The 26179-nt window shown below is 37.4% G+C and overlaps 1 protein-coding gene across 1 annotated transcript in view; it reads left to right on the plus strand.

Moving 5' to 3' along the window:
- LOC129258756 (oxygen-dependent coproporphyrinogen-III oxidase-like) overlaps positions 1–26179 on the plus strand; it is a 33874-nt gene that overhangs the window by 3082 nt on the left and 4613 nt on the right. The window contains exons 2-14 of the mRNA XM_064098756.1: positions 5672–5805; positions 6582–6648; positions 8710–8811; positions 10707–10754; positions 11658–11732; positions 12647–12765; positions 14660–14729; positions 16415–16537; positions 18615–18726; positions 21555–21634; positions 22332–22411; positions 23611–23637; positions 25295–25397. Coding sequence (XP_063954826.1) covers positions 5771–5805; positions 6582–6648; positions 8710–8811; positions 10707–10754; positions 11658–11732; positions 12647–12765; positions 14660–14729; positions 16415–16537; positions 18615–18726; positions 21555–21634; positions 22332–22411; positions 23611–23637; positions 25295–25397 — 1041 coding nt within the window. The 5' untranslated portion in view covers positions 5672–5770. The remainder of the gene's footprint in view (positions 1–5671; positions 5806–6581; positions 6649–8709; positions 8812–10706; positions 10755–11657; positions 11733–12646; positions 12766–14659; positions 14730–16414; positions 16538–18614; positions 18727–21554; positions 21635–22331; positions 22412–23610; positions 23638–25294; positions 25398–26179) is intronic.

Here is a 26179-nt window from a genome sequence, read left to right on the forward strand (position 1 = left end):
AGAAATGCTATTTGCTCACATTTTGCGAAGGAAGACAACACTGCTGTCAGTGTTGTTAACGAATATGACCATCGTCGATGAGCGCCTCCCCCTTCGGTCTGGTCTCTCCCAAAATCCATTCACTGGTGGGACACCATCGTTGCTTATGAACGCTATTCGCATGTATAAAGTTGACTTCCGCACGTGTTTATGTTTTGACCAAGGCGGAAGTGGAACGCGAATTGCATTATGGACTGACGTCATGAATAAATTACCCCGAGTCCAATCTCGAGTGCGTCTGCACCGACGAATTAGCGGGATAATTCGTAAAATAGCGCGCTATTTTGCAAATAAACCCGAGTTGACTTGGGATTGCAATCTCGAGATTAATCCTACGAACTAGCGCGATAATTGCGTCTGCACCGCCAACTATCTCGAGATTTTTCAGATCGGGATAATTTGCCGGATCAGAAATAGCGCGCTAATTTGAAAACTCGGGATGGTGCAGACGGCCCTACTGGTATGTCCATGGGGGGGGGAGGGTCATTGTATGAGCCCCTTGGGCATTCCTAGTGCCTGTGGCTGAGTTTAATGTAAACAAAGATGTCAGTTCTGAAATAATGGATGAGATGAATGTCCATTTTAGTGGAAATTGAATATGCAATGAAACAGATTGAGCAAAGGATGAAAATATCATATTTTGGGAAAGTTCTGAAAGAAAAGTGTATTCCTAGTGGTTAAACGCATTTTCAATAGTTTTTGTCATTTATTTTCCTCTCTGCAAATTATATTAATTATTGCTTGCTCAATCTGTTGAGCAATATTGACGATTGAATGAATATAAATTTGAACAGACGAAGCAAGGAAGAGTGACTTATCCAGTGCTATATCTCATTCTGATAAAACCTGAAGTCCAATGTTAGACTGTTACTGTAACAAAAGGGCTTCACAAAATTCAATTGCTGTAAGATTAATTCTTCAGTTCAGTTAATCCTCACATTTACTTAATAATAGTACACCTGGTATCGATGATTGTAAAAAAAAGGAATTTTGTTGGTGTGTTTTAATACTGACCATTGTTATGACCAAAAAAAAATGTGATAAACTTGGGCTCCCTGAACCCCTTGCGGGCTCCCTAAAAAAGTGGTTGAGGAGCCCGGCTGGCTCCCTAAAAAAAAAAGTAAAGGTCAGGCCCTGCTGTCAACAAACTTTTCTATACATTGATCGCAAGTAAGAAAGTATACTTTTATATACATATTTATAAATATGATGGGATGGTTGCCAGCAAAGGAAATCTAAATCATCAATTTTTAACTGAATCAATGCGTAAATCATTTCCAAATATCAATAAAAAGTCATTTTATGATTCGCGAGTTTTTGTGATGTTGGTTTACATCAGCGTGTAAGACATGGGGAAAAGGGATCGAGTTATTATAGGCCCTATTGTGTAGATATATATGGAAAATGAATTATAACAATTATCTAAAGTGAAGAAATAAATTATCAGCAATCAGCATAATAGTAATTAGGAAACTATGAACTATAAAAATACAATCGTGGTTTTTTTTTCGATACAGCGTCTCAGATGCATCAGACACTGTGATATGGCCTATGAATTTTCTTAGGTTAATGTACATCAAATCATATTAAAACACATTAAATTTATTTATCAGGACCTAGGCCTAAATGTTATTTTTGATATTCATCTCTTCCAAATCATTAGAAAATAGAAGTCATATTAATGTATCGAAATTTTACCTAAGCAAAAACAATTGGGACTTTAAATCGTTTGCCTGTATTATAGCTGTATCGGCCTATATTATGCGCTATAGATAGGCCTATATAGGCCTTTTGACCTCAGTTTTGCTAGATTTTTGTTGTATTTGAACTTTAATCCAGTGCAATATTTACAATTTTGCTTTTCCATATGCTTTCGTGCTCATATGTCATCAATTTGTCATGTTCTGTGCTCATCCGTGTACATGCCCCATAGGTACTGTACGCGCATGGCAGGCTGCGAATACCTATCGAGCAATGGCGGACGGTCTCCACGTAATCACAGCGATTTGACGAAGTACGCCCTCTAGCGTTACTAGTATACATCTCTATGGTCTTAACGTGGAACGATGGAATGCCCAAGATTCGACATGTTATTTGTTAAGCTTTTATGCAATATTTATTATCTAAAATTTCTTTTCACAAAACGTTATGTGCACCAATTTTTATTAAATATAATTTTGGGAAGAGTTCCTTTTTTTTGCGACATCCAAAGAAAGACCAAATCATCAAATGTAATAAAAAATATGGAGAATTAATTAGACAGTGTCGGTATGTTTGCTTTGATTTTGTTTTCTCTTTTATGTCATTGCAAATATAAATGTGAAGACGTTCAAATAAAAATTCTAGGATTTTAATTTGTCCACCCTACCATAATCTTGACTTCTTGTTATGAAACCCGATATGTTTACATTGACTAGCGCACCCGATTTGATGTCGGCACTTGACAGGTGAATGAACTTTCATAGATTTCTTATGTGGAGAAAACTGAGACAGTCCCTGTAAACTGGGACGATCCCAATTTTCTGACCAGCGCCTCTATCTACACTGTAGACCAATGACGGCCATTGGGCTCATAATGGAGAACCGCCACTTAAAGTGACCTTTCATTGACAAATCATGGGGAAATCAAGGCTTATCTCAGAACAGAGAAGGGATTCAAGTCTTTCACTCGGCTGCATGCCTGGGGGTGTTATGTAATAGACGCCGGCATGTCTGGGAGGTCTGGAGAGCAATAGACTAACCAACCAGATGTAAACTGCGTGTTTTCACTTTGAATTATGTAACTTCACAGTGCAGTGGTTATTTATTTTGGTTTAGCAATCAAGAGACCTGCTAGTATGGGTCTAGGAATTGGGATTGTTGGAAACTGGAACTGCGATGATCCGAAGTAAATAACCATCACGAGTTCGGTCAAATTCGTGCTGTCCGAACTTTTATAGCATTAGTCCAACGGGCGCTCATGACAGACGGATTATATTATGCAAGTCAATTGGCTTTTTGCAAATTTCGTATATTTTCAATTTCCCCATGATTTGTCAGTTGCTGGGCCCTTTAACTATACAACGTCTATGGAGAAAGGGTGAGCTTTTGCACCCTCCTTGATTACTCCTACATTTTGCTTTTTGACGGGGTAAAACAGGAAGAAATAATAAAGATAAATTTGTATTAGATACATTCAGCTTACCACCTTTCCGAAAAATATGCCAGAAAATAGTGAATTTTGATGACAAAGAGATCAGGATCAGCCAGGTTCTTCTATCATTCGATTGCTGTCAGTGCAGCTACAGCTGAGTGTACGAACATGCCAGCCAATCAATCCGCTGACATACATGTCCGTACGCTCAGCTGTAGCTGAGGGTGATCGAAGAAGAACCAGGCTGATTCCGATCTGTTTATCATCAAAATTCACTATTTTCCAGCCTACATGTATTTTTCAGAAAGGTGGTGAGCTGATTGTATTTGATATAAATTTATCTTTATTATTTCTTCCTATTTCCCTTGTCAAAAAGCAAAATTTAGGATGAATCAAGGAGGATGCAAAAGCGCACCCTTTCTCCATAAACGCTGTAGTTAAGCGGCAGTTGTTTGCTCCACCATTATGAGCCTAATGGCCATCATCCGTCTGTGTAGGAGGAGGACAAAACAAAAATCAGAAAATTTTGATAAACTCTTCCGAAATAGCGTGTTTATCAGTCTAGGATGTAGACAACATTGAAGGGGATGAGATGAGTATCTAAACAATTATTTCAGGGCCCCGTCTTGCAAAGAGTTACGATTGATCCAATCAATCGAAACTCTATGGAAATCCATCCGTGTCATAATATTTTTCTACGAAAAACTTGCACAATGTCCTCTGCAAAGAGAGGCACAGTGAATTTTCAAGAAAACAATGAATGAATGAATATATACATCATAGCTAAAAAAATACTTTGAACAAACATGCATAATCGATGTTGACGTTGCTGGCCGTCCGTAGTTATGATTGATCGGATCAATCGTAACTTTTTGTAAGACGGGGCCCAGGAGTTCCGTGTACTAACCCCATCACCTCAGCACACCCACACACTTTCACAAACTGTGAGACAATCGTAGAAATAATAGTGTGTTATTGATTAAAGGAGAATGAAACCCTTGAAACCAGCTGAATCCATATCAAAGAGAAAAATCAAAGAAACATATTGTTGAAAGTTTGAGGAAGATTGAATGAATAATAAGAAAGTTATGAGCATTTGAATATTGAGATCACTAGTGCCATGTAGATTCTCCCAACGGCAATGCGACCAAGATCTGTGATATCACACACGTACAACTCCCTCATTACTTTAGTACTTATTTCACTTATATTCTCACTTTTATAGAGTCTATCACAAGGTGAGGTGTTCTCTTTATGAGATGACAAGTACAGAGGTTTCAGAACATTATATCATTGATGAATCGTTTGTCATATGATTAGAATGAACAAAAAGAGATGTTTTGGGGTATATTTTCAGTGTCCAAAGGGGAAAGTTGTACGTGTGTGACATCACAGATCTTGGTCGCATTGCCAATGGGAGGATCTCCATAGCATTAGTGATCTCGACATTCAAATGCTCATAACTCTTTTATTGCTAGTCACTAGCGTACCGTGACTCGGAGGAGACAAAGCACAGGGGGGGCAAAGCATTGTTCACAGACAATGCAGTGCCCCCCCTGTGCTTTGTCTCCTGCGGTTCACGGTACGCTACTGTTGCTAGTCCTATTTTACTCAAAGTTTTGTTGATCTTATTCTTTGATTTTTCTGCTTTCACAAAAGCTAACTTGCTCCAAGAGTTTCATTCTCCTTTAATGTGAATGCCCCTTGCCTATTCCTCTCCTTTTCTGCATCATCAGGATGAGCCATGCATGATAATCACAATGGCAGGAGGCCTCTAAAAAAGGCAGAATTCATCCCTGCCTGAAATTGCACTAAGAAACTATCAAACAAATAATTGATAAGATTTAAACTGTAATATCTCTTTAACTGTTAAAGCTTCTCAAACAATTGAGCAAAATTAATAATCACAAAACAAACATGGATATCTTTCAGATATATCCATGTATCTCCAATACAGCAGTGTGAGAAATAAACAACATACCGTAGCTCAGCAGTCTGAAATTATCATCACTTTGTGAACTTTCTCCTAATCAGAATGTGCAATATGTTTAATGCCCCAATGGAGTTGGGTGGATCAGGGGTTATTTCTACCAGAGGATTACATCAGGACCCCGTCTTACAAAGAGTTGCGATCGATCTGATCAACCACAACTATGGACGGCCAGCAGGGTCAACATCTATTATGCATGTTTATTCAAAATATTTTCTAACTAGTGATGTATATTTTTTGAAAATTCACTGTGCTTCTCTTTGTTTACAAAAGAAATTGTGCAATTTTCCTGTAGAAAAAATTATGACAGTGATGGATTTCCATGGAGTTACGATTGATTGGATCAATCGTAACTCTTTGTAAGATGGGGCCCAGTTTTGCACCGTAATAGCAGATCGCTGTTTGATTTTCATGGGAAATTTGTGAAAATACAGAATATTTCTTCTATGTGACCTTGATCGATTCCAAAAAACAAACATTAAGGCAACTTCTTTGATATTTCCATTTAGACTGACTCGGATCCTCTTTGGCTTCACCGGCTGCCTGTAGGAGAAAGGATATAGCTTTAACTGCGTGTCTACTTGTAGAAGACGTCACTCACACAAAACATGGCAACAAGAATCGGACTTCTCCTAAAATATAGGTAAGATGGTTTCTCTATGAATTATTTCTGTAAACCATAATGCATTTCAAAGCCCAATTTAACTCTAACAACTGGTTACTTTTCTGAAATTTCGGAATTGAATTTTAGATAGGAATAGGTAGACAGTGTTGTGTAATTTTTGTTCATGCCATTTCCACCAAAATTTGCACAAAATTACTTACATGTAGGCCAAATATGAAGAAATATGAAGCTTAAAAAGGGTTTTAAATATGGAACTATTCAAGTTCATGTGCTTATATTTTCCTTAAGGTCTTTGAAGATTGCTGCATTGTCAATCATGAGGAATGACACAATCAAGAGACTTGGCCCTCTGATTACAACAATGGATCACAATATTAATTTACATCACCTTTGTTCCCTCAAAACCCATTTTAACATCATAAGAATAATAATAATAATAATACGACGTTGCTTGTATAGCGCATATCACTACCCATGGGGGTCTCTGTGCCTAGTGCAATACTGTACAGTAGTTCAGAAAAAGTATTCCGAAAATGAAGAAATATGTATATTCCAGCCACTGCATTCCTTTCTTAAGCCAGTTGTGCCATTGTATCAGAATTAAAAGAATTATGCAAATCGTCACCTTAAAAACACATTTGCCCATAGGTTGTAGTATTCGTAAAGACTAAATCAAATCTCATTCTTGATACATGTAATCACCCGTGCACTCTGAGTACATGTATTTGTAATGAGATGGATAAGGCGCCTAATAAATTGCATTTATTATTATTATCATTATATTTATGAAATAGAAAAGTTGGAGCTTTATGTGCTGTCGTTGGAGGAGGGATTATCTGCCATGGCATCTACAAGACAAAGGTACAGTATGCGACGGGCCACCCCATAACCACCAATAAGTTTTTTGATTGATTTATTTATTTATTCAATTATTTATTTAGTTATTCATTCATTCATTCATTCATTCATTCATTTATTTATTTATTTATTTATTTATTTATTTATTTATTCATTCATTCATTTATTCATTTATTTATTTATTCATTTCGGTAAAGAAAAACATTGCACATAGCAGCCTTACGGCTGAATTGCGAAAAATTCACAAAAATAATTGATACATACAATACACATACAATAGTTGATAAAAAATAAGATATTGAGATAAGACATATAAATAACTTAACTCTGATTTAGATTCAGTGGTAATAGGATTTAACAAATGAATTTACAAATGAATATTTTATAATATAATTCAAAATGGTTGCTTGAGGATGTACATGTTTATGTCAAATAGATATGCCATCTTTCGTATAATTCATGTACCCAATGCCAATCACGTCTGCTGCCATAATTATACTACATGTATATGATCATAGGAGAGGCAGCCAACTGGCCTGCGTGTATTAGGGCATTTTTTTTGGTGCCCAAAATGAATTGCGATTCTTAATATTAAGTTTGATAAAGCACATCCCGAGCTTTCAAAATGATACATAACTTGTCAAAATTGATCAACAATAACCCACATACAGTAGTGCTAACAAGTTTGGGAAACCCACCAGAAAATGCAGTCCTTCTTGCTGAGTGTTGAAGGTAGACAACAACACTGCAATATCCAGTGAGCCTTGAGAAACACACTTAATTGAATGTAATATTTTATCATCTGACTTCACAATTAAGTATCTAAAAGATGGTATAACGTGAACATTTTATTTCTGTTCATTTTCTGGTGGGGTTAATTCACTTTTTCGCACCACTATATTGAAAAAGCATGATATTCAAGAGTTTATGCATCAGCTCTACCTCATATTAAAGCCAAAGCATTTAATGCCTGAATAGGTTTGAGGTTTGGTGGAAATGGATTGACAACATTTGTGACAAGCCCACGCTTTCATTGTGTTCATGCCAGTCAGCTAGAACATTGCTTTACCTGAATAGCTGTGGGCCAATCATGACAACTAAAATAACTGAACAAAAGATATTAGGCAGCACAAAGAAAGCTTTGCCAAGGTAAAAAGCTATTGGCAAATCATGATGTCATAACTGTTATTACAGTTTTTGGCATACATGTATACTCAAAAGTTAAATCTGCACACATACAGTTAGGCCAAAAGTTTACATACACCCATGGAATCCAGTGAAATTTGTTCGCTTGCCAAACATCGTACAATTTACTCTATCTTAAATATAAATACTTGGGATGCCGTTGGGATTAAAGTATATTATATTTCAGATGAAATTTTCTTTGAAGGAAAAAATTAATAATCATGCTAAATGTATTCTATTGTTTGTTATTATATTTTCAAACATCATTTCATAGAAATATATAAATTCAAATCTATGATTCATATTACATTTTCTATCGTGATACGTCACCACTGAACAAAAAATTGTAATCTGGAATGTTTGTGTTGAGAAGTAACTAGCACAAATATGAAAAATTGTTGTCAAGTTTTTATTTTTAATTTGTCTAAAATATTAAGATTCTTGGGGGAAAATGACACCTAAATATTTTTCAGCTCCTGATGACAAAGCAATGTGATGAAGGGGCATGACATACTCATTTGTTTGATATCAAATTCGTCATAATAGCACAAATATTTCATAAAATGCAGTAAATTTTCTGATGTTTGGCAAGTGTCAACTTTTGTTTTAATTTCCTGGATTTATGTAAACTTCCGGCCTAAACTATATACATGTGTATACTGTGCATCTCAGTTTTTTAAAACCATACCAGTAGTCTAAGAACAGAAAATATGTACTGTGCATTTCATTTTTTCACATCATACATGTTTGTCACAAGGGTTTGTGGAATGTCATAGAATGGAAGAGGCATACTTTATCTCTCTATATATATATTTGAACTTAAGCATGTATTATTATTCCAAGACGAGACTATAATCTTTTATCTCTTTTTCCTCAAAGAATAACTTGGTACTGGCCAAGACAACGTTGGGATCATCTTCCGTCGCCCAGGCCAAGGAACTCATGGCAGATCCTATCACTGATATCAAAATTCTAGAAAAGGTAATATAAGTCTATAAACTAAAACAATGTTCATGTAAGTATTGTTGTAATTCAAATGGGGTATTAAATGCATTCAAAAGAATTGCACTTACTTGGATCATCTCTATTGGTGTTTTGGTGAATCGCCAACTTGTCTTCTGACAGCTCGCCCAATCACCACATGGCATAATTTATTTTAGCCTAATGCCATTCCGTCCATTAACATTCCGTCCAATAATCATTTGGTCCAATCATCACTTCATCTAAACGCCATTTCGTCTATGACCATTTTGACTTATAATCAGTTGGTCTAATATCCATTTCGTTTTCATTCATTTTGCGCAATTAACGCTGACCAATTAGACCAAATGGTATATGGACTAAATGGCTATTGGACCAACTGGTTATTTGACGAAAATGGTGAGTGGACGAATTGGCAATTAGACCATGACCATGTGGATAGTGGACGAACTGACAGTAGATCAAATGATAGTGACGAGTTGGCAATTGGACGAATTGGCATCAGACCAATTAAAAATAAACCAATGTTTTGGCATGCACTTTTATAGCAGCAATAAATTTTATCTGGCATGGCACATTTGATACTGTGATTACCTAGACATTTTTTTTTTTGGTGTGGGTTTCATGTGGTGCAAAGGTCAAATGCATAGATAGGGGCATTTACGAAAAGTATTGAGCAAGATTATGTGTGTCAACCTCTACTGTTGAACCTCATACAGTTAGTTGCATCCAGAATGAATATATTCTACGTGCAACGACATGTATATATGTACCGTATATATATTTGTGGACAAGTTTACAAACTTACATCATACAGACCTCGCAATTAGAATGATTTTATCCTTTTTAGTAGGATATTTTACGGGGAAATTGACAATAAGTAGAATTTCCACCTAGAAATATAATTTTTTAAACTTGGAGGGATGATGATTTTTGGGGTATATTTTTCAAAATTTTAAAGAACAAATGATTTTATGCTTAAAACTAGGATGAAATGAAATAACGAATGGGATATTTTCACAATTAAGTTTGGCAGCTCAGGTAATTCAAAGGTTATCAATGAATCGTACGTTTTTTTTTCACGATGGATTGTACATGGTGGCTAATGCAATCTATCGTAAAGATATTCTTATACAATGATTGCTAAGCTTTGTGTTACGTGCCCCAGATCTAGTTTGTAAATTACTTGATTTGAACATTTTCTTTTTAGACCTGTCTCCTTTATGCATGAACAAATCCCGGGATCAAATGGTCATTGGTCACATGTACTGAAATGTACAATTTATATATTCAGGATTAAAAGGTTTAAGGTGTACGGTGTGGAGCGTTGTGGCCCAGTGGATTAGTCTCCGGACTTTGAAATAGAGGGTCGTGGGTTCAAATCCTAGCAATGGCGTAGTTTCCTTCAGCAAGAAATTTATCCACATTGTGCTGCACTCGACCCAGGTGAAGTGAATGGGTACCTGGCAGGAATTTATTCCTTGAAATGCCGAGCACTGGAAGCTACATGTAGCTGCTTGAGCTACAGCCGGGGTGATAATTTTTAAGTCCTTTGCAAGCGCATAGAGACATTATTCATAATGTGTTATGCGCTATACAAGAACTGACTATTATTATTATTAAAAGTATACAGTTAAATCCTAAACCATATCTGTGTATGAAGCTATTGTTTGACATCTCAATTCTCTTTATATCGTTGTGAGGAAAAAAATAAGGCAAATTTATTTTTCAAGTGAGGAATGCTTTATTGCCAATGTTTGTCTTATCCCTCAATAATTTGTTTTTTCTTCAAGATTTGAAGTAAATAAAATGTGCAGCCTTACCAACATTCTAGTGAATAATGATAAAGTAATTACGATTTTTGCTTTATTTAATTTTGTATTTTTTTCCCCCAGGAGGACAAAATGAAAGCAAAGATGGAACTCTTCATTATGAAAACACAGGTATGTGAACAAAGTATGTTGCACATTATCAAGGAAGGAATGGTCCAGGGGTGGGGGCCTCTTGTTGTGTACATGCACTACCAGAAAAAGGTCATAAAAAGGTAATACCTGGGGCCCGTAACATAAAGCTTAGTAATGATCGTAGACACATTTTTCAACGATTGATTCCATTAACTACAATGTACGATCAATCGTGAAAATCAAGCGTACGATTAATCGCTAACCTTTGTGTTACGGGACCCTGGTTTTGAAAAGCAAATGGATGCATTTTCATCTATTGCCCCACCACTTTGGAACTCCCTTCTTAGGTCTGTGAATTGGAGGCATTGAACTCTTCTAATTGTCTCTTAAAACTGACTTATTTCTAGATTAATCCGATGTCCCTGCCCCGATGAATGTTTTCAACCGAAATATTGCGCAATACAAATGCTGTTCGAACCCCGGCCACGTCAGACCAAAAAGACGTCAAAAGTAGGGAGTTGCTGCTACCCTGTTTGGCGTAACAGAACAAGGGATAGAGATATGTCAATCTGGCGCTGCACGGTGGCTGCCGGACCCACAATCTATTGGGCGAAACAAATTTTTATGAGGATTTCTGTTTCTGATTTCTGTTTTTAACAATAAAATGTGTATTTTTTTTATTTCTAAACAGCGCAGCAAAAGAGGCATAGAGAGACTGGAGGGGTGAAGGTTTGAATAGGGATGGGAATAATATTCAGGGGGGGGGTGGTGAATGGCATAGCAAAAGAAACCGGATTGGTTGGGTACTGAAAATAACTGGTGAGACCTGCTATCTACCTCACATTTTTATGCACTCAAACATGACTTGTACTCTGTTTCAATTGTTGATACAGTATTTGGGGGGGTTCATTTTAATTGTGGTGTTTTCTTTATTGCTTTCAGGCCAAAATCTGCAAAGCTCTGGAGGAAATAGAAGGAGAGAAGAGGTTCAAGATTGACAGATGGGAAAGATCTGAGGTGAGTTTACCCTGTTTCATCCAACCCCCATTCACGGGGACAATTCCAGACTGAGAGCTTTGGCTTGATTGATGATGATGATAATGCTGATGATGACGGTGATGATGCTGATGTTGCTGATGATGATGATGAAATGGGGTGATTTGAATAAATTTCTCCCTCTTTTTATCTTTTTCACTACTTGAACAACCAAAGGGGCAAGGGTGATCACCCCTCCCTTCCCCCCCCCCCTTTTGTGGGGCCTGTTCCATGACATCTGCTCCAGTGACAATTGCTCCGATGGAAACTCTGCACGTTATTGCCCAACATAAAATCTCACCTCCAAAACTAAATAAACCATAATCCTTATCTTTACATTATTCTGAACCAAAAAGTCTATTATAATCCCACATGTAGCTCTAACCCTATGCCCTCTGCGATATTAACTCTTTGCCCACTTTGTTCGGCTAGAGTCACATACAGTAGGCTGCCAAGTTCCACTCAAGTCACAGTTTATTCACAATACACACAGAGTGTATTAAGTCTATTGTTCATGCACACATACAGAATAATGATGTGTGCATCGACAGCATCGCATCGTACTCTACACACACAACAAAAAAAGACCCCGCAATCTTATTCAACCCCCCCCCCCTCGACAATTGTATCAAAATTTTCATCGTGTACGACGGCCAAGATTATAAGGGGGGTTGAATCATCCCCCCCCCCCCCGCCGTCTTCTTAGGCGTCGAAATAGGCCAGTCCATTTAGAGTTTATGTTGCACCTTGAAATTAATGTGGCACAAGAGGGATTCTGTTAAGAGTTAAGACAGGAAGCAAATGTTGCAAAAGCATAATCATGCAACCTTGGGGGCACCACTAAACTCCCACTATAAATCCACTCTTGGTTATCCCTTCTCTTTTGGATGTTGTAGGGAGGAGGGGGTATCACGTGTATCATGGAGGACGGAGAGGTGTTTGAGAGAGCCGGTGTTAACATCTCGGTCGTACATGGCAAGCTGTCCTCCAAGGCCGCGGCACAAATGAGAGCAAGGTAGATATGGTCACCGGTCTCTATCCTACGGCTTATTTTCATTTGGTCTTACGCCAATTCTTCCAATTGCCAACTCGTCTACTATCCTTTGGTCTACCATCAGTTCGTCGACTATCCACATTGTCTACTTGCCATTTCGTCCACTCACCATTTCATCTAATAACCAGTTGGTCCAATAACCATTTAGTCCATATACATGTACCCTTGGTCTATTGGGGAAATGATTGGAAAAAAAATAGGTATTAGACCAACTGGGTATGAGACGAAATGGTCATAAACGAACTGGTGATTATACGAAGTGATGATTGGACCGAATGGTTATTGGACCATATGGTTCATAGACGAAATGTTGATGGACTGAATGGCATTAGACTAAATGAAGGTAGACCATATGATAAGTTAATAGTTGTCAATAGATTAATTGGCAATTTACCTACATGTATCCTACAGCACCGTTCAATGTAACATATTGGATGGTGGTGATCCTCATAAGTCAAGTTTGATTTATTTGTTAACATTGAGGCTTTGTAGTCTTGGTAAAGTTGCATTGTGTGACATTCTATGAATTGGCTGCATTGTAGGAAATAGAGAAGGGTGATGAGCAATTTCACCCGCATCATAGTCAAAATCACCCCTGAAATTCACCAAATGAGTGCTTTGGGGCAACTTTCATTTCTACAGTTGCCCCCTAAGACCTGCCATTAACATTCAAGAACCTTTAGAAAGTTGGTACTCTACAATACAAAAGACTGATAATATTTGTATTTCAATACCGCATGATTGCATGTTGCATAAAAGTAGCCCTTCAAATGAAAGGAATAGCCCCAACTATTCAGCAACTGCTCTAATGTGTAAAAGACTAGCCCCCCCCCACCCCCTCCACTGTAGGAAATATAAAAGAGTGATTTCGCCCTCATCATCGTCAAAATTGCCCCTAAAATTCCTCAAATGGAGACGGTGCTTTGCGGCAACCATCTTTCTCGAGCAGCCACCAAGATCTGCCCAAAATGTTCAAGAACATAATAGAAAATTAACATTCTGCATACAAAAGAATAATGATGTGTGTATTCTAATAGTGCATAATTGCATGTTTCACAAACAAGTAGCCCTTAAAGCAGAGCTGCCAAGTAGTACTGATTTTCAGTATTTAGTACTGAAAAATGAGAATAATACTGATAGTTTCATGTGAAATGCTGATCTCTAAAGTTTCAGTTGTATGTGTGGTCCTATGGTATTTTGTGAAAATACTGATTTCTTCACCGAAATACTGATTTTCAACTTTAAAAATACTGAAATGTTCCTTTTCAGGTTGGCAGCTCTGTTAAAGTGAAAAGAAATAGCCCCAACTATTCAGCAACTTCTCCACCGGTAAAAAATAAACCCAACCCCCAACCCCCCCCCCCAAAAAAAAAATCTATCCTGCTTGGTTTAATCAATGTTTGTATTAAAAAAAGCAGCAAAATGTAGTGATAATGCATTATCAAGAAGATTGATGAATAATTACAAAGATGCTGTAACACCTGATGCTATGTCAGATTAACCGGTGTGTTGGCTCAGTTGGTAGAGCGTCCGTCTCATAACCGGGAGGTCGGGGGTTCAAACGCCGGCCGTGTCAGACCAAAAGACGTTAAAAGATGGGAGTTGCTGCTACCCTGTTTGGCGTTCAACGATTAAAGGGATAGAGCCTCGTCGATCTGGCGCTGCACAGTGGCTGCCGAGCCCACGATCAATTGGGCGAAGCAAATTTTCGGAGTATTTCATTTCATGTCTATTTCGAACAATAAAATATGGATTTTCATTTTCATGGATTTTCAGATTGTGCTTGTTTATCTTTGGAGTAGTGTTGGCAACAATGTGCCCACAATGCTTTATCTATTCTTTTCATTTCATTTAGGGGGAAGCCCCTGACACCTGGCAAAGAGCTCCCATTCTTCGCTACAGGTATCAGCTCTGTCATTCACCCAGTAAGTACTCTTCTTGCTTCTCGGCTACCTGCTGTTTATTAGCCACTATGGCCCATAATCTGAAGTCTGGTTTAACTTAGGCCATGGTCTACCCCGGAGATAAAATTATTCGAAGCCAATGTAATCAAAATTTTGTTTACATGATAAGTTTCTTTTGCTTACTGTGCTCTTTTCTGATTCCTTAATGGCGAAAGACAACTATCTCTCATTTATCCTTTCCAGACAATTAATGATTTGAGAGTCAAACATTGTCAAAGAAGTTTATTCATTGAATCTCTACTTTTAGGGATCTATACCATGATTGGCTATCCATAGTTAAGCTTCAACTTTAGACCAGGGGCCCATAACTCAGAGCTTAGCAATGATCATAGAACATTTTTCTACGATTGATTCCATTGGCTACAATTTACAATCGATCATGAAAATCAACTGTACGATTAATCGCTAGCCATTGTGTTACGGGACCCAGTTTGTATTGAATCGGACTCCCCGGGGGGGGGGGGGGGGGGGGGGGCACTTACATTGACGAGTGGATACCATGCGCGACCAAAAAAACATGTAGAAAGGATGTCTTTTTCAAGATAGGGCACTAATAAGGGTGTCAAAAACACCAAAATAATGAAAAAAGGGTATTTTGCTAGGAAAGTTACGTGGTTAGGGTCAAATTTCTGAGGGTAAAAAGACTTAAAGGCCGTACTAAATCCAATGATGTAAGTAATGGTAAAACCGACGTCCGTGACATAACAATTAAAATATCGCTATACTTGACTTCTTGTTTAGGGGTTTCAATTCAGGAAATACTTGCCGAGGGTATCGTTTTGTTTCCAATGCTTGTTAAGGGTAGGGTTTCAAACGCCAATATTTGTTAAGGGGTGTATTTTCAGAACATGGAAAATACGTGTTTAGGGTACTTTTCGAGACCCCATGGTTGTGCATGGTATCTATCCACTCGTCAATGGAAGTGGCCCCTCCGGGATCAGACTGCAGAATATGGGCCTATAACTTCAGGAGAGCATATCATGAAAAAAATTGATATTCAACTTACTTTGTTTTGTTATGTTTCATTAGTGGACCCTTTCCACAAGCTCCGCTTCTATGGGGTCTCAACTCCTAAATCTATCATGCCTTAACATTTTTGTCAAACTGTGTAAATATATGTCTCTTGTTTGATTGGTTTAAATAAACTTGAACTTGATATGCTATTGACTGGCCTTGAGGGAGATACATGTACAACATACATTACATTTCCTTAAAGTGTCGTCTCATATTGCTTCGAGTCATGACAGGGCCTAGTGGGGGGGGGGGGGGGGGGGAACAGAATCCGATAAAATTACCACCCAAGTGTTTGTATGTATGAATAAAATATATGTGCCATTTGGCTCTGGGTAAAACTGTAATTGCTGAGAAATGAGCAAAATAAGCACAGAATTCCATAAAATGTCGGGTATTTTTCCAAACCATTAATACACAGTCCCACATATGCATATGCCCTTTTGTGTTAGTGATCATGAGAATTATCGGTTTTCAGCTAATATTTCATGATTTAACAAAGATAAGTTTATTTCAGTGTACCAGATCTAGATCTATAACAATATGGTGGCAATTAACCTTGTTTTTAAAGACTTTCTCATGAAATAATTGTTTGCTCAAACTACTTTCTTTTACCTTTAATCCACCCTCCACAGCGCAACCCCATGGTGCCTACACTGCATTTTAACTACCGTTACTTTGAAGTGGAGCAAGACGGAGAGTCCCAGTGGTGGTTTGGCGGGGGTACAGACTTGACCCCCTACTATCTAGATGAAGAGGTATGTATTGGAGCGATGTGGCCCAGTGGATAAGTCTTCTGAGTCAGTTCTGACTTTGAAACAGAGGGTCGTGGGTTCGAATCCCAGCCATGGCGTAATTTCCTTCAGCAAGAAATGTATCCACATTGTGCTGCACTCAACCCAGGTGAGGTGAATGGGTACCCGGTAGGATTAATTCCTTGAATGCATGAGCGCTGAAAGGCAGCTCGTACTAAAGCCGGGGTAATAATAATAATAACAACGCGCCTCGGAATAGAATATTTCTAGATAAATGGCGCTATATAAATGCCTATTATTATTATTGAAAGGGATCACTTTAGTGGTTCTTGATTTATGCTATCATTTCAGGGCCCCGTCTTACAAAGAATTACGATTGATCCAATCAATCGTAACTCTATGGAAATCCAATAGTGTCATAATTTTTTCTTACAGGAAATTTGCAAAATGTTCTTTGTAAACAAAACACACCAAATTGTCAAGAAATCAATGGAATTTATGGATATACATTCATATCTAGAATTTTTTTGTGAAACAAACATGCATTTTATATGTTGACTTTGCTGGATTTCCATAGTTGCGATTGATTGGATCGATCGCAACTCTTTGTTAGACGGAACCCAGATGTTTTAGAAGTGGTTGGAGGCAAAAAAGATTGCACTCTCAAGAATATGTGTGTAAATTTAGAGTAAGGTGCAAGGGATAATAAGTCTAAGTGGTTGTTTAAAGTTACTTTGGAGGGGCACAGACTTGGCCCACTTATGATGGAGATGAAGATGGAAAAGGCTCAAGTGGAATATGGGGGGGGGTACAGATAGACCCCCATTATCTAGATGAGGTATTAAGCATTAGGATAAAGAATCATTGTTGGTATGGAGGGGTTCGGGTACAGATTTGACCCCCTAGTAATATGTATAATGAAGAGGAAAAGCATTCAGAAAATATACTGATTTGTGATATGGAGGGGTACAAACTTGACCCTCAATTATCTACATGAAGAGGTCAAGCATTAGGAAAAAGGCTTTGTGTGGATATGGCGGGGTACAAACTTGACCCCCAATTATCTACATGAAGAGGTCATGCATTAGGAAAAAGGCTCAGTGGTGATATGAAGGGGTACAAATGTGACCCCATATTTACCATGTTATAATGTATATTTTGTATGTAAGGGGATCACTGTTTAGCAAGCCATAGGCTTTTGTTGTGATTCCCATACACATTTTATTGTATATACCTGTATGATCTGCTTTGCATTTTATGAATTATTTATAAATTGAATTGAATATTATCTTGATGAAGAGGTAAACCATAGGGAAAAGGCTCAATGGTACAAGTAATATGGAGGGGTACAAATGTGACCCCATATTATCTAGATGAAGAGGTAAACCATAGGGAAAAGGCTCAATGGTAATATGGAGGAGTACAGACCTGACCCCCTATTATGTTAACGAGGTGGTGAGGCGTTGGGGTAAATGATCGGTGATGGTATTGAGGGGTACAGACTTGACCCCCTATTAGCTACATGAAGCGGTAAGGCATCAGGGAAAAGCCTTATTTTTGGCTTATTAGGCGAGACAAAATGAGCAGATCATCTTGAATAAAAATGGATAAGTTATTTTGTACTCATTCAGAATCATTCTTCAAAACCATTTTAGAAGAAAAACAAAAATCCTGCTTATATTGTTCAGTCTTGATTGATATATCCTAAAATTTTACTTTGAAGCATGTAAATAGTGCTTTTAAGCAAACTAGAATTTCTAAATGAATTTCATAACTAAAAAAGAAATCAGTTGACCTCAAAGTTCAAACACATCAAAAGCTGGATGTCTCCCAGATATAGAGTTGACATTTTGAGAATCGATAAATATTTGATGAATATGTTCTAAAATTTTGGTTTGAAGTATGTTCATGTATATAGATAGTTGTGAAACTAGCCATCATTTTGAAATGCATTTCATGACTAGAAAAGGAATTGGTTTACCCAACAATTTGAACTCAAGATCAAAAGTTGAATGAATCCCAGATATAAGTACATACAGTCATGTCATTTTGAGAATCGATCTTGTATTTCCTCTCCCAGGATGCAACACATTTTCATCGAACGCTGAAGGCTGCCTGTGACCTTCACGACCCCGAGTACTATTCAAAGTTCAAAGAATGGTGCGACAACTACTTCGTCGTGGAATTCAGAGGTAAAACAGAAACTGTTCAGTTTAAAGGAGAATGAAACCCTTTAGATCAAGTTAGCTTGTATGAAAGCAGGAAATTGATAGTTTGAGAACAATTGGACAAATGATAAGAAAGTTGAGAGCATTTGAATGTTGAAATCACTAATTTTCATTTTCATTTATTGGTTTCTGCAACACTTTTTCATAAACACATTAACAAAGATAATAAAATAATGATATATGTATAACTGACAAGCAAAATATTGAACAAAATTGCATTATCTATTAATACATATTGACTAATGCTTTGGAGATCCTCCCATTGGCAATACACCTAGATTTGTGATGTCACAGAAGTACATGTACAACTCTCTTCCATTTGTTGAAAATGCTGAAAATATACCCTAAAACATCTATTTTTTCTTATTCTTATGATACAACAAACGCTTAATTTGTCCATGATATATTTTATGGAACCCCTCTAACATGCCTTCCTATGGGGGAAAAAAAACCACGATCGAACTATACACTTTATAAAAGTGGCAATTAACACTATGTTGAAAAGTAATTGGGGAATTGTACAACTGTGAAATAATACATGTTGGTTGTTTTGGCAATGTGAGGATATCTACACCATAGTGATCTCATCGTTCAAATGCTCATGAATGTCTTATCATTTGTTGAATTTTTCTCAAACTTTCGTTGTTTTGTGTTCTTTGATTTCTCTGTTTTCACACAAGGTAACTTCTTCCCAAGGTTTCATTATTCTTTCAAATGTAAGGCTCAACATTGGTATTTCCTCCCCTGGATCCTGTTGCAAAAAACACTGGTCCGTATTCTGAAGTCAGGTTTCACTTAAACCATGGTCTAAGTCTGGTCTCAAATTATGGGAAGCCAAAAGCTTAACAATTCTGCTTATATTGTATATTTCTTATATTTACTATTTTGATTCCCTTTGCTTTCATAATAAAGAAAATATTTCAGGTATCATTCTAGAAAAGTTATAAATGATTTGAGTGTCATAAGAGTTAATAAATTGAACATGTACTAATAGAGATTTGTGCCCTAATTGGCTCTCCATACTTAAACTACAACTTTAAAGCAGGGTTTAATTTAAACCCGAGTTCAGAATACGGGCCACTGGGATTTGCCCCAGGTAGTGGTAACAAGGTTTTGCTATGTATGAATGCAATGCTAAAAATTGTACAGGGTCCCGTAACACAGATGTTAGCGATCAATCGCTAATTTGAACGAACAATTCTGATTGGTTCCTAGTCAGTCTACTGAGCAAAATGTGCATGCAACAACGGTCTTGATAGGCCATTTCATCTGGCGATTAATCGCTAATCTTTGTGTTAAGGTGCCCAAATGATTGCATACAATTTTCTTCTTCTTTTATTCCTCTTATCTGTCATTTTATCCTGATATTATTCTCCCCTTCAAATCCTGTTTTTTGTTTCTGTTTTGTGTTCTACATGTACATGTATGCAGAGCTTACTGATTGATCTTGCAATGGAAAGTTATGATTGATTGTATTTAATAGTCAAAAGCAGTCAGTCATAAAAGTCAGTCTTACACTGTACGTTCATAGCTCAGCTTTCTGTTAAGGCCACCGCACACCTTACGACCCGACTGGTCTACGACTAACTTGCTACTGAGTGAGGGGAGATGTGACGTCACAGCTCTTGTCAGCTTGAGAGACGCAGACCGGTCAGAGACAAGTCACAAGGAAAATCGTAAGGATTTGCCATGTCGAATCCTTAATACTGGATCGCAAGCTCAATCCAACTTCCAGCCAAACAGAGAGCAGAGTTGCATGATGCGGATATGATAAACAACGTGCATACGCAGTAGTAAGCGCATTTTCTCAGTTGCTATGTCAAAAAGCAAAAAAAGCGAGGCTTATGACTACCTTGCGATTCATCTCCCCTCACTCAGTTGCAAGCCAGTCGCAGACCAGTCGGGTCGTAAGGTGTGCAGTGGCCTTTACAGAGCCCAGGGTTCCCTTTCATAAATTCTTGTTTAAATATAAATGCCTGCGGGCCATACTTCGGGAACCCCTGGGCCCCGTCTTACAAAGAGTTACGATTGATCCAATCAATTGTAACTCTATGGAAATCCATCAGTGTCGTAATTTTTTCGACAGGAAATTTGCACAATGTCCTTTCTAAACAAAGAGAAGCACAGTGAATTTTCCAGAAAGCAATGAATGCATGAATATAAATCATAGTAATATTTTCAACAAATGTGCACAATAGATGTTGACGTTGCTGGCCGTCCATAGTTGTGATTGATCGGATCAATCGCAACTCTTTTTAAGACGGGGGCCCTGGTCTATGCATTTATTAGTGGTGCAGAAACATGGTCGTGACGTCATCAGCTAGGACAAATCTGATTGGCTGAAATGATCAAAGTCGCAGGAAGATTTGACACGTCAAATGTGTGAGGTTTGGTCTGCGATTTTTCTGCAACAAGTCGGATCAGAGCTGCACAGCTGGGCCCCATCTCTCAAAGAGATGCGATTGATTCAATCAATCGCAACTATGGATGGCCAGCAATGTCAACATTTAAAATGCATGTTTGTTCAAAAAAAATTCTAGATATGAATGCATATCCATAAATTCATTTATTTCTTGACAATTTGGTGTGTTCTCCTTTGTTTACAGAGGACATTTTGCAAATTTCCTGTACAAAAAATTACGACGCTGATGGATTTCCATAGTGTTCAGATTGATTGGGTCAATCATAACTCTTTGTAAGATGAGGCCCAGGTTGGTGCATACTCTTCGAATTTGTTTCAGTTGGATCTGAGTGCAATCTTTGATTGTGATCAATTTCTTATCACTCCCTAGGTGAAAGGAGAGGTCTTGGTGGAATATTCTTTGATGATGTCGATCAACCAACTCAAGAAAAAGCATTTTCGTTTGTCAAAGTAAGTGTGAATTACCTTCTTTCCCTCGCTCTTTCTGTGAAATGACTGCTGATCATTTATTCATTTTGTGTTGATTAATGTGTCTTCATGTCCCCAACAGAGAAAATAACTGATGATTTATCAGTCACAGATAGCTTGAAAATGTCCGTAAATTTTATTTTCATTTCTTCCTGTTTGTTTTTGTTTTTGTTTAACCGTATGAAATATACTAAATGCCACATATATAGTTCTGGATTTTTTAAGAGGAATTATTAATAATAATAATAATAATGATGATGATGATGATGGGTTCTTGTATAGTGCCGGTATCCGCCTCAGCTGGGCGCTCATGGCGCTTGCTCAAAAATAGGAAATATGTCACAAATTTCAATGTCTTCAAACAGTGCTTAGGATCATCATTCAGTTCAAGTACTGTCCTAGTAATGCTACAATTGAGTTATACTTACAATAATGTAAGTATATTTACCCAGGGAAGCCACTTCAGTTCTGAAAACTGTTCTCCCAGCGGGCCCTGCTATTTTTATTGCCCCGGCTTTAGCTGGGCTGCCTAGGCACTCAAAGCATTCAGGGAATTTCTGCCTACCAGGTTCCCATTCACCTCACCTGGGTTGAGTGCAGCACAATTGCTGCATTAATTAATGTTGACCTATGTCTTTAATTCTATTTTATTTGGTTTGATTTATTGATTTGATTGCAGAGTTGTGCAACGGCAATCCTACCTTGTTACATTCCTATCGTTACCAAACACCTGAAAGATCCGTATGGATATAAAGAAAGGTAAGCACATTCGATTTCTTTCATCCATGGAGGTACAGAGCTTTCCGGAAGTCTAATTATCAACTTTGATCCTCAAATTGGCAACAGCTATAATTATTCCGCTCATACACAGTAAAAACGCTGTTTAAGATTTTATACAACGCTGTTTACTATATGAACCTTACAGTATTTGTTTAACCGTTTAAACAATCATATTTAATTTATTGAAAATTAAACTTTGTTGCTTAAGATTTAAACACTTGTTTAAACTGTTTAAACAATTACTGTAAGGTTTATATAGTAAACAGCGTTGCATATTTTTTTTTTACTGTGTACATGCAAATAAAAAGGAAAAAACAGTGAAGGGAGCAATCAAGGTGTGAGACCTCGCAAGACATGGGGGTGGGCTCTAAAAGAAGACAGAAAAGTGTCAGACATTAGCCAAATTAACCCAAATGACACGACAGTATGGAAGAGAGCCATCAAGGATATGATCAGTCCAGGGGCCCCGTCTTAACAAGTTTTGCGATTGATCCAATCAATCGCAACTATGGAAAGTCAGCAAAGTCAATATATGAAATGCATATTTGCTCAAAAATTTCTCTACTATATGAATGTATATGTTACTTGACAATTTGGTGTGTTCTCCTTTGTTTACAAAGGACATTCGCAAAATATCTTTTGTAAACAAAGCGAAGCACAGCAAATTTTCAAGAAAACAATGAATGCATGAATATACATCATAGTTAGAAAATAAATATGCATAATAGATATTGATGTTGCTGACTTTCCATAATTACGATTGATCAGATCAATTATAACTCTTTGTAAGACGGGGCCCAGATCCAGATTTAAGTAGTCAGATCGCTACAGGCAGGTGGCTGCTATAGAAAGGTGGGCCATGACTTGTGTTTGACTGTACAGATATCTATAGAAAAGGTAAATTTTCATTGTAAAATCAAGGCAAAGCTGGAATTCAAATTCAGAAAAGGTGATGATTTATTATTCATTGCTTTACAAATTATGTAACTACTCTGAAGATAACCACCGTATTAAATTCATCTAAGTCAGAGATGCAAGAAACAAAAATAGTAAAAAGAACTAAAATTTGATTATGTTGAATTAATTTGATTTTTAGAGTATATATGATGGGGATCTACCATTATGTCAGTCATTCTTTTCTGAATGTAAATCTAATTAATTTTTCAATTTGATTTCAGGCAATGGCAGCTTTTAAGGAGAGGAAGGTAAGAATATTTTTGCCAATAGAAAAAATTTAACAACCTCCATGCTTTGTAGCTTTTCTCTACAATTCTGACATCTCCTGATTTTTTCATGAAATATGTTAAGCATTTCTTTCTTATTACAAAGTAGTTTTAAACATGAAACAACATTTGCTCCTGCGACAATCACTGCTGGCTTCTTTTCATCTAAGATGTAGGGTTAGGATTACAAGAGGGTATTGTGTTATACCCAGTGTTGAAGTTGGTCATTTGATTAGTGTGTGGAATTTAGAGGAGAGCAATTGTCGCCAGAGCAAATGTCATTGAACCGTTAAACGCTTTTCTTCATTGGTCTCAGTGGAGATCATAGGGCACTGAATTCTTGCCTGTTGCTATGGATCGAGCCCACAGTGTAATTATGTTGATAGATTTAACGGTAAAAGAAAGTAATGGCAGTAGACATTTATTTCATCAGAACGCTTTCAAAACCAAGGTTAATTACCACTATATTATCATAGATCTAGATCTGGTAGATTGAAATCAACTCCTCTTTTCGAAATCATCAAATCTTAGCTGAAAACTGATCATTCTAATGACAACTAACACAAAAACGCATATATGGGACAGCGTATTAATATTGCTTGGAAAAATACCAGACAGTTTATGGAATTCAATCTGTACAGTGATAGGAGGAGGCATCTATGTGTATTATTGGACCAATTGATGAACAGCATCTGTATAGCATCATTTATCTGTTCAAAAAAACATTCAAATGGCCGATTCCCCAATATGTCACACATTATTCACTAAGTCGCTGGAAAAGGTGGGTCTTTAGTTCAGATATGAAGGTCTCAAAGTGGCGGAATGAGCCAAAAAATTCTAGGGGGCCCAATATGGCGTACCGCGCAAAATTAATGGGTTGCGAAAGAACGGAGCGAGTGAGCGAAAATTTCGACATTTTTCTTACAAACTTTCAAGTTTGTGATAGATTTTGACATTATATTCAGAGAGTAATATCATTTTTCATCCTTATCCCTTTTCTTTCCTTTTCTCTCTTTTTCTTCTTGGTCATTAACTTCTTTTTTTTTTTGGCGGGGTGGTCAAGAGCCCCTCGTCTATGCCAGTACTATAGCCCCTCACATCAATCGGTTTCAGAATTATAAATTCACAAAATGGCAGAAGAAAAGACCGATGAAAATGAGATTGGATCAAAGATGCGACAAAGATGTGTGATGTCTCTTGTGAACAACTCTCCCCATTTCTTCAGTATATATTTCTCTTTATCACATCTATAAGTAGATCATGTGTTCTTTCTCTAGGAGGGCATGTAATACAGAGTTTTAAAGAATACATCGTGGATAAAGAGTTTGTATCACCATAAGAAAAAGCAAAAAGAGACATTTCGGGGGTATTTTATAGTCCATCAAAGGGAAAGTTGTTCACATGTGACATCACGCATCCTTGTCGCATTGCCAATGGGAGGATCTCCATGGCATTAGTGATTGCAATATTCAAATGCTCATAAATTTCTCATTATTTGTCCGATATTTCTCAAACTTTCTTGTTCTTATTCTTTGATATTTCTGTTTTGACTCAGGCCTACTTGTTCCAAAGGTTTCATTCCCCTTTAAGGACTGTTTGATAACAATGTCATACATTCTCTCTTCTGGTTGGCATACAGGTATGTAGAGTTCAACCTTGTATATGACCGTGGTACCAAGTTTGGCCTGTTCACTCCAGGAGCAAGAATAGAGAGTATTCTCATGTCACTTCCTCAGACGGCTGTAAGTACCAATATTTTTTTTAGTAAATATGGGTATGGAAATGATGATAATTGTGGTGTTGTTGGTGGTAATGAGGTTAGTTTTGGTGATGATAATGATGATAGTGATGATGATGATGGTGATGATGATGATGATGAAGACGATGATGGTGATGATGATGGTGATGATGGTGAGGATGATGATGATGATGGTGATGATGATAGTGATGATGATGATGATGATGATGATGATGATAGTGATGATGATGATGATGATGGTAGTGGTGGTGATGATGATGATGATGATGATGATGATGATAGTGATGATGATGATGATGATGGTAGTGGTGGTGATGATGATGATGATGATGATAGTGATGATGACGATAGTGATGATGATAGTGATGATGATGATAGTGATGATGATGATAGTGATGATGATGATGACGGTGATGGTGATGATGATGACGGTGATGATGATGATGATAGTGATGATGATAGTGATGATGATGAGGAGGATGATAATGATGATAGTGGTGGTGGAAGATGATGAGGATGGTAGTGGTGGTGATGACAATCATGTCACTTGCTCAGACGGCTGTAAGTACCAATATTATTTTAGGAAATTAGGGTATGGTGATGATGATAATGGTGATGGTGGTGGTAGTAATGAGATTGGTGGTGATGATGATGAGGAGGATGGTAGTGTTGGGGATGACGACAGTGTTGGAAGTGGTGATGATAACGATATGGAGGTGGTGGGGGTGACAACGATGATGCTGGGGGTTATGATGTTGAGATGAT

Source organism: Lytechinus pictus, chromosome 4 (genome assembly GCF_037042905.1).
Source record: "Lytechinus pictus isolate F3 Inbred chromosome 4, Lp3.0, whole genome shotgun sequence".
NCBI classification, from domain to species: domain Eukaryota; kingdom Metazoa; phylum Echinodermata; class Echinoidea; order Temnopleuroida; family Toxopneustidae; genus Lytechinus; species Lytechinus pictus.